The sequence below is a fragment of the Protopterus annectens genome, chromosome 6.part0 (assembly GCF_019279795.1).
Source record: "Protopterus annectens isolate FY-2018-M chromosome 6.part0, PAN1.0, whole genome shotgun sequence".
NCBI classification, from domain to species: Eukaryota; Metazoa; Chordata; order Ceratodontiformes; family Protopteridae; genus Protopterus; species Protopterus annectens.
The window spans coordinates 315,983,478-316,000,180 of record NC_056737.1 but is presented as its reverse complement, the minus strand read 5'-3'; the positions used below and the strand labels follow the sequence as shown (position 1 = coordinate 316,000,180).

At 40.0% G+C, this 16,703-nt stretch overlaps 1 protein-coding gene across 2 annotated transcripts in view; it reads left to right on the top strand.

Moving 5' to 3' along the window:
- ZFYVE26 (zinc finger FYVE-type containing 26) overlaps positions 1–16,703 on the top strand; it is a 3,506,023-nt gene that overhangs the window by 2,036,977 nt on the left and 1,452,343 nt on the right. For both annotated transcript variants that reach the window (XM_044074068.1, XM_044074069.1), the window contains one exon: positions 4,672–4,848. In XM_044074068.1, coding sequence (XP_043930003.1) covers positions 4,672–4,848 — 177 coding nt within the window. The remainder of the gene's footprint in view (positions 1–4,671; positions 4,849–16,703) is intronic.

The window sequence follows — 16,703 nt, the reverse complement described above, 5'->3', positions numbered from 1 at the left end:
GGTAAGCTTGTCTGAGATTGTAAGATGCAAGTAAGCTTTAATAAGCATACTGTTAAAGAATTGGCAACAGTAAAAGCCTTTCTGTTGCCATGCAGAGAATACTTAACTAGATAATGTATAAGCCTTGGGTATTGAAATGCATATGACAGTATTTGTAATAAAGGACAGGATTACATTATTTTAAGAAGCTCATTACACTTGTTGGAGACTTCCAGTCATCTCTGCAGACTTTACCAGTAAACTAAACATAATGCCAATCATGTGTGGTCCATACATGTACAGTAATCCTTTAAGCAATGTATCTTGAGCTTGTTTCTTGTTTGCTTTTTATTTTTTACTTTGGTCATGTTTTCCCTATGAAACAAGTAGATAGTTGTCAGGCAGCAGGTCTTTTTTGGATAAGAAACATTTTTACAAGTGAGGGTATCACAGAGATTGCTACTTTCAGCATGTTACTTGGTAATTTAATAAAGCTGAATATAAATTATAATTAGAACTGCAGTGCAAGAAGAAGTGGTTTGAGTTGAGTGCTGCTTGTTTTTCTTATACTTGATTTTGACTGGCATTCCAGTAATGTATTTAAAAAGTAATTTATTTGTTCATGCCTCACAGCCTTTTTGTTTCCATCTAGATGTTAAGTAAGCTGTCATGCAGCCAATGCATTGAAATATTTTTATTCTTCTACACTTCATTTTGTCTTGATTAGACTCTCATAATGACGGTATGCCACCCAGGGCAGCGTATTTAATTAAAATTAGGTTTTGTGGTTTTGAGCATAGCTCCTCCCCTTTCTAGTTGGGCACACCCTTTCCCATTGACCCCACCCATTCAGCTGTCTTCTGCAGCCCCCCCCCCCTTTTGATTTGAAGTCACCAGTCGCCACTGCTCAGTAGTTCAAACAGTGTAGATTTTGATTTCCATTTTTTAGCAGTTTCTTTTTTGGCAGCAAATAGAAGTAAAGTTAATAAGGCCTTACTTTGTCTAGGCAATTCAGATGCTGTGTCACAGCTCAAAAGAATTATTTCCTTTAATACAGACATTTGGTCCCCCAATATTTCTGACAGAATAGTCTGTAGGGAATTTTTAAAATATACTAGCTGATTGCACTCCCCAAAAGCATGTTCCCAGTAGCCTCTTTCTTCCCCATCGCACATCCGAGGAAAAATGCTTTGCAAGTGTGTGAAACCTTTTGGACTTTGTTGCATACTTGGGGGGGGGCATACATATATCTTTCCATTGTGTTCCTTTGTAAATTGCTTTTCCAGTCTCTTTCCCCAGTATTTTCTGTCCTCTGATCCTTAAAGTTATCTTGCAGTATTTTATGTGCCCTACTAATTATCTCCTTTTCTCAGCAGTTTTTATTCCATATTCAACTAAAAACTCTACCAGAGCAGTTCTTTCACTTGGGACTCTCCTATCCCTTTCTCATTGCCTGTACTCCGATATCAATACCTGGTACAGAAGGCAGTCTCTAACCTGCAAACCAGACTTCTTCTTGGCCTCATTCCACATTATCACATTTCCTTTTCTAGTCATTTGAATACCTTGGTTCCCTTACAAGTTTTCTCCAGTACATTCCAGCCCCCACTTGTCTATTTTTTGTACCCCTACTTATAGTCATCGTTTCTGGCAAAATTTCCTTTGTCTAGTTGTGTTGGGATAGATTTTAGAATACTTTATGCAATTTTATGAATATAATAAGCTGCTTTATTATTATTCTCCTCAAGGGTCTGCATCCAAAATCCCACACTCTGTTCTTGAACCACCACCCCCTCAGGTAGACCACTATTGACAGCAGTTTTGCTGGAGGGAGAGCTTTCCACCTTAATTTTCTGTGTTCTGTTTGTGAGACAGCTTGATATCCAATGAATTGCATAGGGATTTACATTTAAATGGGAGAGTTTGTCTGTGTGGGATGGGTTAAATGCCTTTGCAAGGTCTAGATATGATATGTGTATTGATTTGTTGTCGTACATTGTTTCAGGAATCTTTGCAAAGAAGTTAACCAAGTTAAGTAAGCAGGATTTGCCCTTGATGAATCAGAACTGGCTGTATGTATGACCTTAGAATGGCACCAGAAGCTAAGAATTCAATAATCTTTTGCTTGCATTGTGGTATCATTCTTATTGATGGTAGAATGCTGCTCAAGGCTACGCTCTTACCTGCCTTAGACACGCATTTTGAGAGCTCCATCATATCTCTTTTCATGTAGTCCAGGGAGATACATCTCAAGTCACTAAATCTGTTTGCACTATAACAGTGTCATATGCATACTCGTAGAGCAAAGACTTGAATTCTTGTGTGACATGGTAGATCCTGGCACTTTATAAGCATCTGAAAATGACCCTCTCATCACACAGCCTTGTGAGGGTATGTCGATATGTCTCACTATGGAGTCCTGTATGACTAGGGTATTAGAACATGTGAAGGCTTGCCTTTTGGACTTAGCCGATATGATAGTTTGATACGTGTTTCATGGCGAGTGCTGACAGTGTTGTGTTTATGAATCTGCTTGAGGTATGTGTTTCTTAGATTAGGTTTAGAAGGCCTTTGCAGTTTAGGTAGGTTACGTTTAAGAGCCTCAGCATACATAGGTGTATATGTTTGGTCTGAGCTGTGTGATTGATTTTGTGTGGTGCTGTGTGGTATTGACAACCTGCATGTTTGCTGTGGCTTTGCCACCAGAAACATTATATAACAGCATCTGTCATGCATTGTGTCAGTTTAAGCAGTAGGTGGTTGTCAGTAAACATGAAGCAAATGCTACATTATCTCAGGATGCCAATTGGAAACAAGCTGGCTATAGAGATGGTTAGCAAATGCAGATCCTTGATTCCACATGCGTACTAATGTGGGCTAATGGGGAAGTACCTCTCATGAGCTTTGGAGTTGATTACTGGAGGTACTATCTGTGTGGTAATGGAGAATATACTGATCTCATCACAGCTGAACACAGCTAGGAGTCAGTAATACTTTGCTCCTTCTTTCACCAGAAGCAAAGAGTAGCACTAATCCCAAGTTGCTTCCTGATAAGTAGTATTAACCTAGATATTGATAGGTTCAGTATACTTACTATAGTCTTCTCTTAGTGGCTACACTGGATAGAGCCTAAGGCAAGAGGACATAACAGAAAGCCAAGCTGAACAAAGGCCTTGAAGAGGTTCTTATCAAACTGCAACCAGGCCACTCAGTGAAGTCCTGTACATACTGCCCATTCAGGGACCAGCAGGAATCATTGCTCCTCTGCTCCTTCTCTTACCAGCAGCAAATCAGTAGCATTAATCCCAAGATGACTCTTAAGAAGCTGTTTTCAGGCTTTCCAGTGACTGGTAATCTCTAGGAAGGTTAAAAAATAATGTCCCAGACCCGCTGCTTCTTTTCTCACCATGAACAAAACCAGAAGTACTAATCCCAAGCTGATTCACAAGAAACATTTCATAGGCTCTCCATTGATATGGTAGTCTAGTTCTAGATGTTATAGATTTTAAAAATAATATGGAAAAAGGGTTTAATACTCTTGAATATTGCAATGTGCACTAAGTGAGTGGGATGATACAAGACAGACTGACTCGAGCTTTAAGACTGTAAGAAGTGGGCCTTCCAATTTTTCTCCTTCTGGACCCAGTAGAATGAGCAGATAAAGATAACAGGGATGGGCACCTCAAAAGCCAACAATTTTAAAAACGCAACAAAGACTGGGTGAGTGGGAGGGAATAATCTAATGCAATATCACAGTACTTGCAGCTAAATATCCTAAGTAAAAATCCTATTTATCAGCTCTACATGCTAATTAGCTTGATTTAATTTTTCAGTCAGTGAAAAGAAAATTATTTTTTTTTCTGACTGACTCTAGCAAGAAATTTTAAAACTCAAGCCACTATATAACAAGAGCAAACAAAAATGGAAGTATCTAAACCTTAAATAAAGAAATTAAATCCAAACTTCAGTGCAGTCGCACTCCAGCAGTGGTCTCACACACAGCTAGTGCAGCTAAATAAGCATGTAAGTAAATGTTCATACGGAGCACAGTATGGTCTTCTTCGCACCATGGCACAGAGTTTCTATGTATCTTACAACAAGGAGAATGCCCAGAGGTACTGCAGTACTGAACAGAAGTCTGTTAACTACTGCAGGCACCTCTGCCAAGCATGTTTACTTTAGGCATTAAGCTTGTCTAGAAGAGGAACAGTCCCAAAGTGGGCGCAGCAGGAAATGCAGGATCACTGACCAGCTAAGTAGATAATAGATGGGCTTGTATCCGAGGGCACATACGTGATGGTACAATCACAGTGGAATGGAATTTACAATTTGTTACATACGTAAAACCAAAGAAATGACAGTGTAACTGAAACTGAATTGCACCTTAAGAAAAATGTCTGTCATGCTTCACTAAATTTTTTAAATATTTTTAATCACTTGCAAATTTTCTTTTGTTTACTTTTGTTTTGTCTGTTACTCATTGCTTCAGTTATCTTGATATTTGGGGATAATTGCACACCTGTTTTGTTCAATATTGTTAGAGAGCTTTGGTAAGTTTTGTAAACAAGCGTGTTGCATGTGTTTTTACGGAAGTTAAATATCTTGCTGATGCTCAGAATTCAGTTTGGGAGCACTTTTTTTTTTTTTTTTGCTTTGTTGCTCACTGGTTGACTTTGCCTTTCAATTTTTCAGCTGTTGCAGCAGAGAGGGGATCCTGACACAAATCTCATAGTTTGTGAACAGGCCTTGGACCAGCGGCCTGGACTAGCTGCCTGCCATTTTCTGGCTGATTACTTGACTACCCACTTTTACAGAAGCCTGTCTACTGAACGTCACCATGAAATACAGGCAATGCGCATTGGTTCAAAGGTAAAAGGAAGACTAGGGTACAAATACTTAACACAGTGGAATCTCTGTCATGCAGAAAAGTTATTAGTGCTTTAGAATTAGTGTATGTTATCAAAAAAATATATACATATATAAAACAGAGGCATGCTGCTATTGCGTATTATTTTATTCCCTGAATTGCAAGTAATTTACATGGGTGATAACCACTGATGCATATTTTTGTAACATTTTATTCCTTGTGTTCTAATATTAATTGAGTAGAGAGCATGTTGAAATGTAGGTCATCAAATCTGTTGTGGCAGACTGTTTGTGATCGCCAGCCAGTAATGTATAACTTACACTTAGACTTTATTTAGTTGAACAATACAGAGAAATCCCCTCCACACATACACAGACAGGTCCGATAGTGGTGAAACAGGTCTAGTGAGCCCTGTTTTGATGAACTTTGTGCGCCGTTTGTATGGAACCCTGTTTTAAGACTTTATAGCTTACTTTTGAAGGATTTGCCATGCAAAAGCTTCAAAGCATGCTAATGTAACAATAGCTAAGGATTTCTTGACCTTTGTAGTTTATCAGAAATTCACCCAGTAACATAAACTTCTGACCTTAATCAGCAGTTCAGTTCTGCCTGGTCTATACTGTTGAATTACACATCTTGATGAAGTTTAATTGGTACCTTATCTTCCTTTTTCTTCCAAAATAAAAACATGCATTTAATTATTTGAATTTTTCATTTACAAGATGAAAGTAGAGTTGATCTTCACATGGATCACTGTTGCAGTCAGTTGCAAGCAAGTTCTGATATCTAGCCCAACTTGCAGAGCTTAGCAGCTTTTTCTACCAGCTGGGCTGACTCCTCCGCCCCAGGGATATTGCAACATTCCCAGTGTAAAGAGGGTATCAACCTTCACCATCTTGATTTCTTTTTTGTTTGGTACAGAATCAGTTGTGTACAGTATCTTCAAGATGGTATTTGGTCCAGTGACTTTAGTCTGAATCCAGACTTGGACAGGTAGATACCACCAATGGGGAAATCTTTATTGTGGTCACTGAGTTTTGAGTTTTTTTTTTTTTTTTTTTAACTGTTTGCTGTCTTGGCAGGCATTAGATCTAGTGTGTTCTGTCTACCCCTGACAAAGGGAAAGGCAGTAAATGTACATGTGGGTGTCTGTTCCATACAGGAAGGACTTTCATTCCTATTGTGTATTTTGTCTGGGGGACTTCCTACAGCATGCCTTCCTTTGTTTTTTGTGTTAGTTTAAGATCTGTCAAAAAAGATACACATCCATTGCCATCTGCCCGGTATGTTAGATGACCCAGAGCATTATCTTCAGGAATCCCCTCTAAAGAGTATAAGCAATATATATATATATATATATATATATATATATATATATATATATATATATATACACACACACACACACACACACACATACACAGAGAGATAAAGAGAGAGAGAGAGAAGTGGCCCAATTGAAAGGAGGAGAAATTGGAGATGAGTTTTCCTTTTCAGCTGATTTTCCCAAGTGAGCATCGGTTCCTCAGAGGCACTGAAGTAGCCACTCAGCCACAAGTGATGCTTCTCCTCCCTTTTGGCCAGACTTATTTCCTCCCAGACCAACGTTGCTGTACCAGTGGATGGTCCAGACTGTGGTTACTGGGCACAAGGACAAAAATCCTCTTATCCTAGTTATAGAAGATACTTAACATCATATAATTTAGAAGCATGATATCATTGCCCTTTTTACAAGAAGCATTTTTATTAAATTATCATGTGTATCACAGGCAATCTCACATTTATGTAAATGAAAATAAATCATAGTGGCACAATCTCAGTTGCAAGCATCATACCTTACAAACTATGCCAACACAACTGTAGCTGCAAACATTATACATCACTTTTAATATATCCCATCATTCTCAGTCAACATTGCATAGCTCATTCACATCCTGCCTTCTTTTAAACATTGTTCCTCCTCTGCATGTAGTGGTCCTACATTCCCATTTTTTTCCTGTGTAATTTACTCCTACCATTTTTCTAAAGATCCCATTTCCAGTTGTTATATCTCTGTTACTATCTTTGTTACTTCTAGTAAAGTTGGTTTAGACATTGATTTCCATTTTCTAGTTATTGCTTTATGGCAGCCACCATAATTAGGCTCAGCAAGGCCTTACTATGACTAGGCAATTTGAACTCTGTATCGTAGCTCAAAAAAATAATTTCCCTAGTCACTCCAGTTTGCTCACCCAGCATCTCCGACAGAGTAGTTTGCAGGGAATCTTTTGAAGTCAGCCAACTAATTACATTCTCGAAAATATGTTCCCAGTTGCCTCTTTCTTCCCCATCACATCTCCAACATTTGCTGTCTACCTGAGGAAAGACTCTTTGGAGCCTGTTTGGGGTATAAAAGTATCTGTGTAAACACTTCCAGGCAAAGAGCCTAAATATTCTAGATTTTGTTGCATATTTGGGAGACATACATACATATATCCCCCTATTTTTTTCTTTATAAATTGCTTAGCCGGTCTCTCTTCCTAAATCTTCTTAACCTCTTCTGATTGATTCTTATAGTTATGCAATATGTTATATGCTCTACTAATTAGTCCTTTCTTAATAGCCACTTCTGTTCTAGATTCTACTAAGAACTCAGCCAGTGCTGGTCTTTCGTTTAGGACCCCCAATTTCTTTCTTTTGCCTGTACTCTGATATCAGTCTTTGATATGGAAGGCAGTCTCTAACCTGCAGTCCAAATAAGTTCTAAACATCTTCCCATTTTGTTACCTTTCCCTCTCTAGTTATTTGTTCCCAATACATCGGTTCCTTTTTCAGTTTTCTCCAATATACCCCCGCCCCCTCTTGCCTATTGTCTCTATCCCTAATTGCAGTCACCCTTATCAGCAGAATCTCCTTTCTCCATTCCCCCCCCGTATTGGCTTAGTTCTTAAAATACCTTCTGCTACTTTATGAATATAATTGTATCATGTCCCCATAAGTATAGATATTGCTGAACCATTTTGTATGTAGGTACATAATTTACCGCTATTGCTTTTGTTTTGGCTTTGTTAATTTTGTATCCCGAAAAGGTCTGAAATTGTCTCAACATGTTCCCACAGCACTGTAATATCCCTTTCTGGTTTTGTCAGGTATAAAATAATGTCATCTGCAAATAGAGCCAGCTTTTCTTGACTACCATACCAACTATATCCTTGAATTTCTGAGTCCCTTATTTTCTTTGCCAGTGTTTCTCAATATAATGCAAACAACAAAGGGGAGAGAGGACAACCCTCCCTAGTTCCTCTGTTCAAGTAGAGATTATCAGAGAAGACCCCGCCCACTTTAATTTTTGCCTGTGATTCCTCATATATCCTCCTAAACAACCTTATAATTTTTTCAGGGAATGCAAATCATTCCATTGCTCTGCTTATGAAGTCCTAGCTCACTTTGTCAAATGCTTTCTCTGTATCAAGACCTACCAACAACAGTGGTATTCTTATATTCTGCTTCCCTCTGGATCATCAGTGTTCTGTTAAGGTTATCAAATGTTTGCCTCCCCTCCACAAAACCACATTGATCCATATCAATCAGTTTTGCCATTATAGAAATAAACAATTTATGATCATGATTTAGTATTGAAATGAGCCTGTACGAGGTTGGATCTGATGGAATTTTACTCTCTTTAGGTATTACAGCTACTACTGCTTTCTTCCAGGATGTTGGTACTTCTCCTGTAAAAATACTGTTAAACAAAAAACCTTCCAGATCTTTCTCAGTTTTTTCCCCTCCTAGCTTCCAAACCTCCGCAGGAATGCCATCTATTCTGGGAGCTTTCTCTGTAGATTGGTTATACATCACCATTTTTACCTCATCTCCTACTGTCCTAGCCGTTAGTAATTGAGCCTCCTGTGCCTCTAGCCTGGGCATATTTAATTATTCCATAAACATTTTCATTTATATCTTTTTTTTTGATTTTCATATTTCTCTGCCTTATACAGACTTCCATAGAATTTTCAAAGTGTTTCCAAAACTTCTACAGAATCCCTTGTTATCTTCCTTGTTATAGGCTCCCTAAGCTCAGTGACGGCCCTTTCTGTTTTCTGTTGCCTGAGTTGTCATGCTAAAAGTTTTTGTGTTCTGGGGTTATCAAAAAACAGTTTAAGAGCAGTCTTTTTTAAAATCATGCATATTATCAAAGTAATCCCTTATTTTCTGTTTAGCATTCTGCATTTGCTCCTCTTCTTGTTCTATGCGATTCCCTGTACTTTGCAGTACTTTAACACTTGTCATTTGCTCTAAGTAATTCTTGATGTTTTTCATGTTTCACTGTTGCAGTCATTACATTTGGGTTATCTGCTTGCAGGTAGCCCTCAGTCGGCCTGATTAACAAAGTCTTGGGTCCTGCGTCAGTAGCTGTCCCTTCTTCCATGATGTCAGGTCGTCAGGGGTATAAAACATGCAGCCGACACCATTACATCAGTCTTTCTTGCCGTGCGGTGCCCGAAGCAGAAGCAGTTTGCAAGTGCCGGTCGGCCGACAACTGGTTTCAGAACCGAAGTCTTCAACTAAAGCTAAGTACCCCATTGGGAAAACTTTTTTAAAAGTTAATAATTGCATTACTTGTGGAAAGCAAATACCTCATAAAGATTTTCATTCGTACTATATTCATTGCCTAGTCCTTGACCACAGCGCACCTTGCTGTCAGTTTTGTGCTTTATTTAATCAGAGCACTATCCGTCATCGGTATATTTTCGCCTCTAAATATTTTGGTTCTCGGTTTATTTAATTATCCAGAAATGTCATCGGTTAGCCCATCCGACTACCGGGATTCCGAAAAAATGCAAAGATAAAGACAGAGACAGGCCGCCGAGGTCCAAAACTACCGATGACACTTCTCCTAAGCCAGTCGCCAGTTCGCCAGTACTCAGGGAGGCACTTTCACAGCCCCTGATACCAGCTACTTCTGATTCGCAGGCCTCTACTGAGACCCCTTCAGAGTCCGGTATGCCATGAGATGTTTCAACTATGGTACCCGTGGATGACTCTACCTTGGATGGGTCCAGAGCCGCTGTGCAGGCACCGGCTTCTGAGGGTGTATTCAGGCCTACGGATTTGCATATTAAACCGACACCTCCTTCTTTACTTAGGCCTAAATCTCGATCCATGACTAACAAAATGACGCTCAGGCCTCTATGCCTAAAACACAAATGATAAGAATGGCTGAAGATCTAATAACTCTAATCAGGGATAGCCAACCCCCCCCCCCTTCTAAGAGGCCTAGGACTGAAGTTGATTGTGAATCTTCTGATCAGGATTCTGTTTTTTCTGATTCTTCTGATGATCTGGATTTGCCCTTATCTACTTATGAAGATTCTGATGCAGAGGACTCCATTCCCTCTGCTTCCCCTCCTGAGGATTTTTCTTTTGGGGAAACCTTGCATACTCTAAGGGAGCATTTCCACTGGGAAAGCCAGGATTTTTCTGATTCAAAAAAGAGGCTTAGGGATTTCCCTCTACCTCAGCATTGGCCTTTAGCTATTCCTCCTGTACTAGACATTGTTGATAATGCTTTTTCGGAATCTAGTTTGGCCCCTGATTCCCTGCTTCCTTCTCCCAGAAAACCTGACAGATACTACAGGGTCCCCGAGTCCCACAAGTTCCTTTTTAAAAATCCTATTGCAGATCCAGAGACTATTTCACAGGGGCCCAAGGGCATTAAGGCTTCTACTGCTAAAAATCTTACCCCTTCTGATAGAGACTCCAGGGCACTGGATAGATGGGGTAAGAAGGTTTACACTTCTGCAACCTTGGCCATTAGAGCTTTAAACTGCCAGTTACATATGTTAAATTATCAGCAACATGTTATTGGACTGCTTAAACAGAAAATGATGTTGATTCCTGACTGTGTGGAAAATAAAGAATTACAGGATTTAATGCATTCTGCTGAACAAGTTGGAAAACATACTTTGCAATGTGGTTTTGATTCATTAGAGGCCTCTTGCAGGGCTGCTGTTACTGGGTCTGTGCTCAGAAGACATGCTTGGCTTAAGGAGCAATCTTTGCCTGATCATGTTAAAGCTAAATTGTTAGATGCTCCTTTAAATCAAGACCGCCTGTTTGGCAACAAGGCTAAGGAAGTTCTTAAAAAGATGGAAGATAAAGCTAAATCTATGCAAACTGTTAAAGATTTTTTACAAGTTCAGCCTCCTAGATTTAGTAGGCACTGGCCCTCTAAGAATTAGTCCTTTCCAGCCCCTTCCAGGTCTTCTCAAGCCAAACCCAGACACAGCAAAAACCCCAGGTTTCAGTCCCAGGGGACACACAGAACTAAGCAGTGGGGGGCCTCCACTTCCAAATCTGGGAATAATAAGACTCCCCCCATGGTAAACTGTCTCAGTGACTTCCTTTTAAAATTTCCAAGCACTTATCAACTAACTGCCCCTTTGGGGGGAAAGATTGCTCTTCATGCAAAGAATTGGGAACTCATTACCCAGGACAAATGGGTTTTAAATGCAGTGTCCCAGGGATACAGATTTCACTTCCACATGTTGCCAACACCAAGCGAGTGGCCGGACCTGCCCCAAATCAGTGGCCAGAGGCCCAAAAACAAGTACTTTCTCTCTCAAGCATGGGGGCTATTCAACTGGTACCAGAAGAGGAAAAGGGACAAGGTTTCTACTCAAGACTTTTCCTGGTACCCAGAAAAGACAATTCATGGCGTCCTATCGTGGACCTGTCTACGCTAAACAACCTTTTGGAGATTCCAAAATTCAAGATGCTGACTCTTCACCAATAACTTCCTATGCTAGGCAAAGATGCTTGGTTTTCAACACTAGATTTAAAAGAAGCATAGCTGCACATCCCAATCGGGGAATCTCGCAGAAGATACCTACACTTCAAAGCAGGCTACATGCACTATCAGTTCTATGCACTGCACTTTGGCTTATCTACTGCTCCCAGGGTATTCACAAAGCGCCTAGCTCCAGTTATTGCATTTTGCAGGCAAAGAAGTATTCAAATATACCCATACCTGGACGATTGTCCAATTCAGGCAGAAAGCAGGACATACTTTTGAATCATCTGGCCTTTGCACAAAGGGTTCTAACTTGTCTGGGGTACACCATAAACGAAAAGAAATCACACCTGGTACCCTGTCAACAAATGATATTCCTGGGAGTAAGCTTGAATACAACTTCCCAGATGGCTTACCTCAAGCCAGAGAAACAAATTCATTTGACAACCTACTTCAAACAAGTGGCCACAAAAACCCTGCTATCTGGAAGACAAATACTGCAAGCCTTGGGGTTCATGGCCTCCTGCATTCTTCTAATTCTATATGCAAGACTGCATATGAGGAAACTACAGTGGTATCTAAAAAGCCTATGGTGTCAACATTCTCAGGCTCTAGAAACAATGATTCCTATCATACCTTGCCTACGCCTAGAGTTCCTTTGGTGGGCAGAGGCCTGCCACCAAAACAAGGGACTACCTTTCACACCACCTCCTGCCGCCCAAACCCTAACAACAGATGCATCAGACTATGCATGGGGGGCTCACCTGGCAGGGAAGTGCATTCAGGGCAAATGGAACCCAAGTTAAATGCACCTGCATATCAATCAAAAAGAAATGTTAGCTGCACAGAATGCTCTGACAGCCTTCAAGGACTACATTCTTCCAGGACAATTAATGGTAAAGACGGACAACACCACTGTTATGTGGTGCATAAATAAGCAGGGAGGTATGCATTCTTACCCCCCTCTGCAGACTAGCCATGGTATTGTGGAACACACCCTTGAGCTACCAAGTGCACCTACAAGCTCAATTCCTGCCAGGAAAATTAAATACACTGACAGATGGAGTAAGCAGAAACCTCATGGACCCACATGAGTGGAAACTGGAACCAAGGATTTTCAACATGTTGACAAGCAAATGGGGGAGCCCAGATATAGACCTGTTTGCCTCTCCCCAGAACTACCAATTGGACAAATTTTGCACAAGGACTCCCCACAAACAAGCCTGGAAAGTGGATGCTCTGTCATTCAGCTGGAAAAACCTATCAGTCTATGCCTTCCCCCCTCTGCCTCTGCTATCCAAAGTACTATTAAAAATCAAATAGGACAATCCAAGGATGATTTTGATTGCTCCAGACTGGCCGCGCCAACAGTGGTGCCCCCTCCTGCACAGTGTGTCACGGTTATCCCCATGGCACCTGCCTCAGACTCCTTCCCTGTTGTCTCAGCAGGAGAACCAGATTCTGCACCCTCAGCTTCTAACACTGAACCTTGCAGCCTGGCTAATTACATAATCTCTCCTTTACCATCCCTCAGTAAACCTGTGATGGATATTATTTTAGAGGCAAGGAGGCCTAGTACTAGAAAATCTTATGCTGAAAAATGGAAAAGATTCTGTGCCTGGAACCAATCTCTAGGGATGAGCACAGCAGCACCCAATTTACCTCAGATTTTACAATACTTAACTGAGATGCTTCATAAGGGCCTGTCTTTTTCCTCCATTAAAATCCACGCATCAGCCATTTCAGCTCATTATAATACAGAACCTTCCCTCTTCTCTTATCCTCTGCTCAAGTAGTTCCTCAGAGGGGCCAGAAATTTGAGACCACCCAGGAGAGCTCCAACCCCAGCCTGGGACCTTAACTTTGTCTTGGAGAAACTCACTCTACCTCCTTTCGAGCCAGCTGCTACTGCAGACGTAAAATTTCTTTCTTGGAAAACAGCTTTCCTTTTAGCAATCACTTCAGTTAGAATGGTATCTGAATTACAGGCCCTTATGACAGTGGAGCCTTTTATCGTCTTTCATGCAGACAGGGTGTCCCTCAAAACCAATCCATCCTTCATGCCCAAGGTGGTATCCAGTGTGGCTCTTAATCAGTCCATTCATTTGCCAACCTTCTTTCCCAATCCACAGAATAAAGGGGAACGGATACTGCATTCCTTAGATGTGCACAGACAACTTAGATTCTACTTGGACAGGACTAAACCTCAAAGGAAATCTGAACAACTGCTAGTGGCATTTGCTGCAGGGGCAGAGGGGAAGGCTATTTCAAAGCAAGCCATTTCTAAATGGATAAGCCATTGAATTCATTTCTGCTACAAGCACCATGGAAAACCTATTCCCCAGGGGATCAGACCTCACTCCACCAGGGCTGCATCTACCTCTACAGCCTTTCTCAGAGGCGTCCCTGCAAGGGACATCCTAGAAGCTGCTACCTGGAGTTCTGTGCATACTTTCACCAAGCATTATCATTTGCCAATTTTCTCTAAATCCAAAGCTGGCTTTGCCACTGCAGTCATGCAGGGCATTATAGCTGGTCCTAATGCTATCTAAATTCCTCCTCCCAACCATAGCTTTGGGAATCTACCCAAATGTAATGAATGCAACAGTGAAACACGAAGAACATAGTACAGTTGTGTACACTTAACATAAATGTAGATGTTCGAATGTATTCACTGTTGCAGTCCTGGTTACCCTCCCTCCAGCCCCCTAACTTCTTTTGGCTATACCTCTACTTTCTTTTACTATGCTTAAAAGCCATTTTGGTGTATTTGCTTTTTTGTTGGAGGTATATCATTGTACTTTCATATTTAATTGCTTCCCATTGGGGGGGCTCCTGACATCTGGGGCAAGAAAAACTGATGTAATGGTGTCAACTGCATGTTTTATACCCCTGATGACCTGACGTCACGGAAGAAGGGACAGCAACTGACGCAGGACCCATGACTTTGTTAATCAGGCCGACTGAGGGCTACCTGTAAGCAGATAACCCAAATGTAATGACTGCAACAGTGAATACACTCGAACATCTACATTTATAGTAAGTGTACACAACTGTACTTTACTTCTTAATGATATCTCCCCTTCTTTTATTTCCACCCTATTTTTACATTCAACTTTAATTTTATCCCACTCCCTACCTATATTTTCAGAAGAAATTTATATCTTCTCTAATAGCTCCTGAAGAATTTCCACTGCCCATTCCTTAAATTCCTCCCCTTTGCAACAGATAGGTGGGAAAGCACCAGTGTCTCATTTTTATTTCATTACCATTACCATGTGTTTTTATTTTTATTATTGTTGGCGCATGATCTGAAATACTTATTGGATGCATATAAAGACCTTCAATTAAATGCAGATGTTCCTATGGAATGTATATTCTGTCTAGCCTAGCTCAGTTTTTGTGTCTTGGAGAATAGTGTGTAAATTCACTCTGAACTCCTAGTACTGAATTCACATCTTCCATGCCAAATGTTTTCATAAATTTCTTTAAAAATCTACCCTCCTTTGTTATACTTTCCCTTCTGGACCCCCCCCCCCCCCAGACACATCTTCATCGTTGCAAATCAAATTCTAGTCCCCACCTGTAAGTAATATTCCTTTCAAAAGCTGATTATTTCTCCCAGAATTTTCTTAAGTTCCATTATAGCAGTTGCCAGTGGAATATAAATACATGCCAGTGTAATCCTTCACCCCTTCCAATAGCCCCTGAATAAATCTTCCATTACTGTCTTTTTTATTTTCTTCTAGTACTTTTGGAGCTCCTCTTGCAATTAATATAAGTACTCCTCTCTTCCTTTGCCCCAGATATTCTGAGGAATAACTATCTTGAAAACCTTTACTTATCGAATTCACATGTTCAGTTCTTTGCAAGTTTGTCTTCTGGTGCATAGCTACTTGCAGTCTACAGTTTTTAGTATAATTCACTACTCTTTCTTTTTTGTATTTATCTGTGAGACCATTTACATTTAAACACATTATAGAAAGAATCATGTTCTTGAGGGATTATTCTTCCCACCATTTATATATAACAGCTTTTTTGTTAAATGTATGGTTCCATCTTTTGTATTCAATGGATGCAGCATTGGGCAGGTTACTCTTTTATAGAGTTGTTTCTTGTCATCTCCATTTGAGCCTATGTCACATCTTGCAGAATTTTGTTTTATTGAAAATCCTCAGAAATAAAAAATACACCTCCACAATACCCCAGTAAACCCTAATAACTTAACACACAAAGCTATGTACCTAATAAGAACAAATGTTCTAAATTGATAGACACACCCACAGGCTAGAATCACCCAAAAAGAAAGGTCATTCATGCTAAGATATACAGTCTGTGGTTTTTGTAAATGCTTTCTGATTTTTGTCTTATCTTTATAGCCCTCCCAGCGAAGAAAGCACTTGAATGCTTTCAGTAAACATTTTCTCCAAGCCATTTCTCTTTATCAGATTGTCTTCAGGTGACATGCAAACCAGACACAAACTGCTAATGATAAATTGTTTACCAGAAAAAAAGCCTTTTTTCATTTATATGTTTTGCAATATAATTGTTGCTCGATAAATCCCAGGGTAAAGCAATCATTTGCATATGCAAGTATGAGAAAAAAACACACATTTTTATTTTGCCATGCTCTCTCAACTAGACCATTCCTTTCTCCCCCCCCTTTTTTTTATCACATCGCAGTGCCTTCATTTCTTAAAACTGAACAGGTAAAAGGAGAGAAGGGAGAAAAAACAAAACAAAAGCACCTGTATATTTTAATATCCCCATTACATTAAAAAAATAACTGAAAAAGCTTTACTTGGTAGCTTGCTAAGAAAGTCATGCGACATTTAAACATTACCATTAAGAGGGAAAAAAAATTGTTTTACTTACAGTTAACGTTCTCCCTGTCCTTCCCTCTCCAAAGTAGTTCTGAGAAGCTTAATGACATAATGTAGGGCATATGCTTTAGAGTCCCCTACAAATTTAGCAATGTCAACAAAAATCCAATATTTCCAAATCCTCTTGTTCTATGTTTCACAAATATAATTATTGATTTGTAATCCCACATTTGTTTGTTTACAGGTAATTGATTTTGTTCTC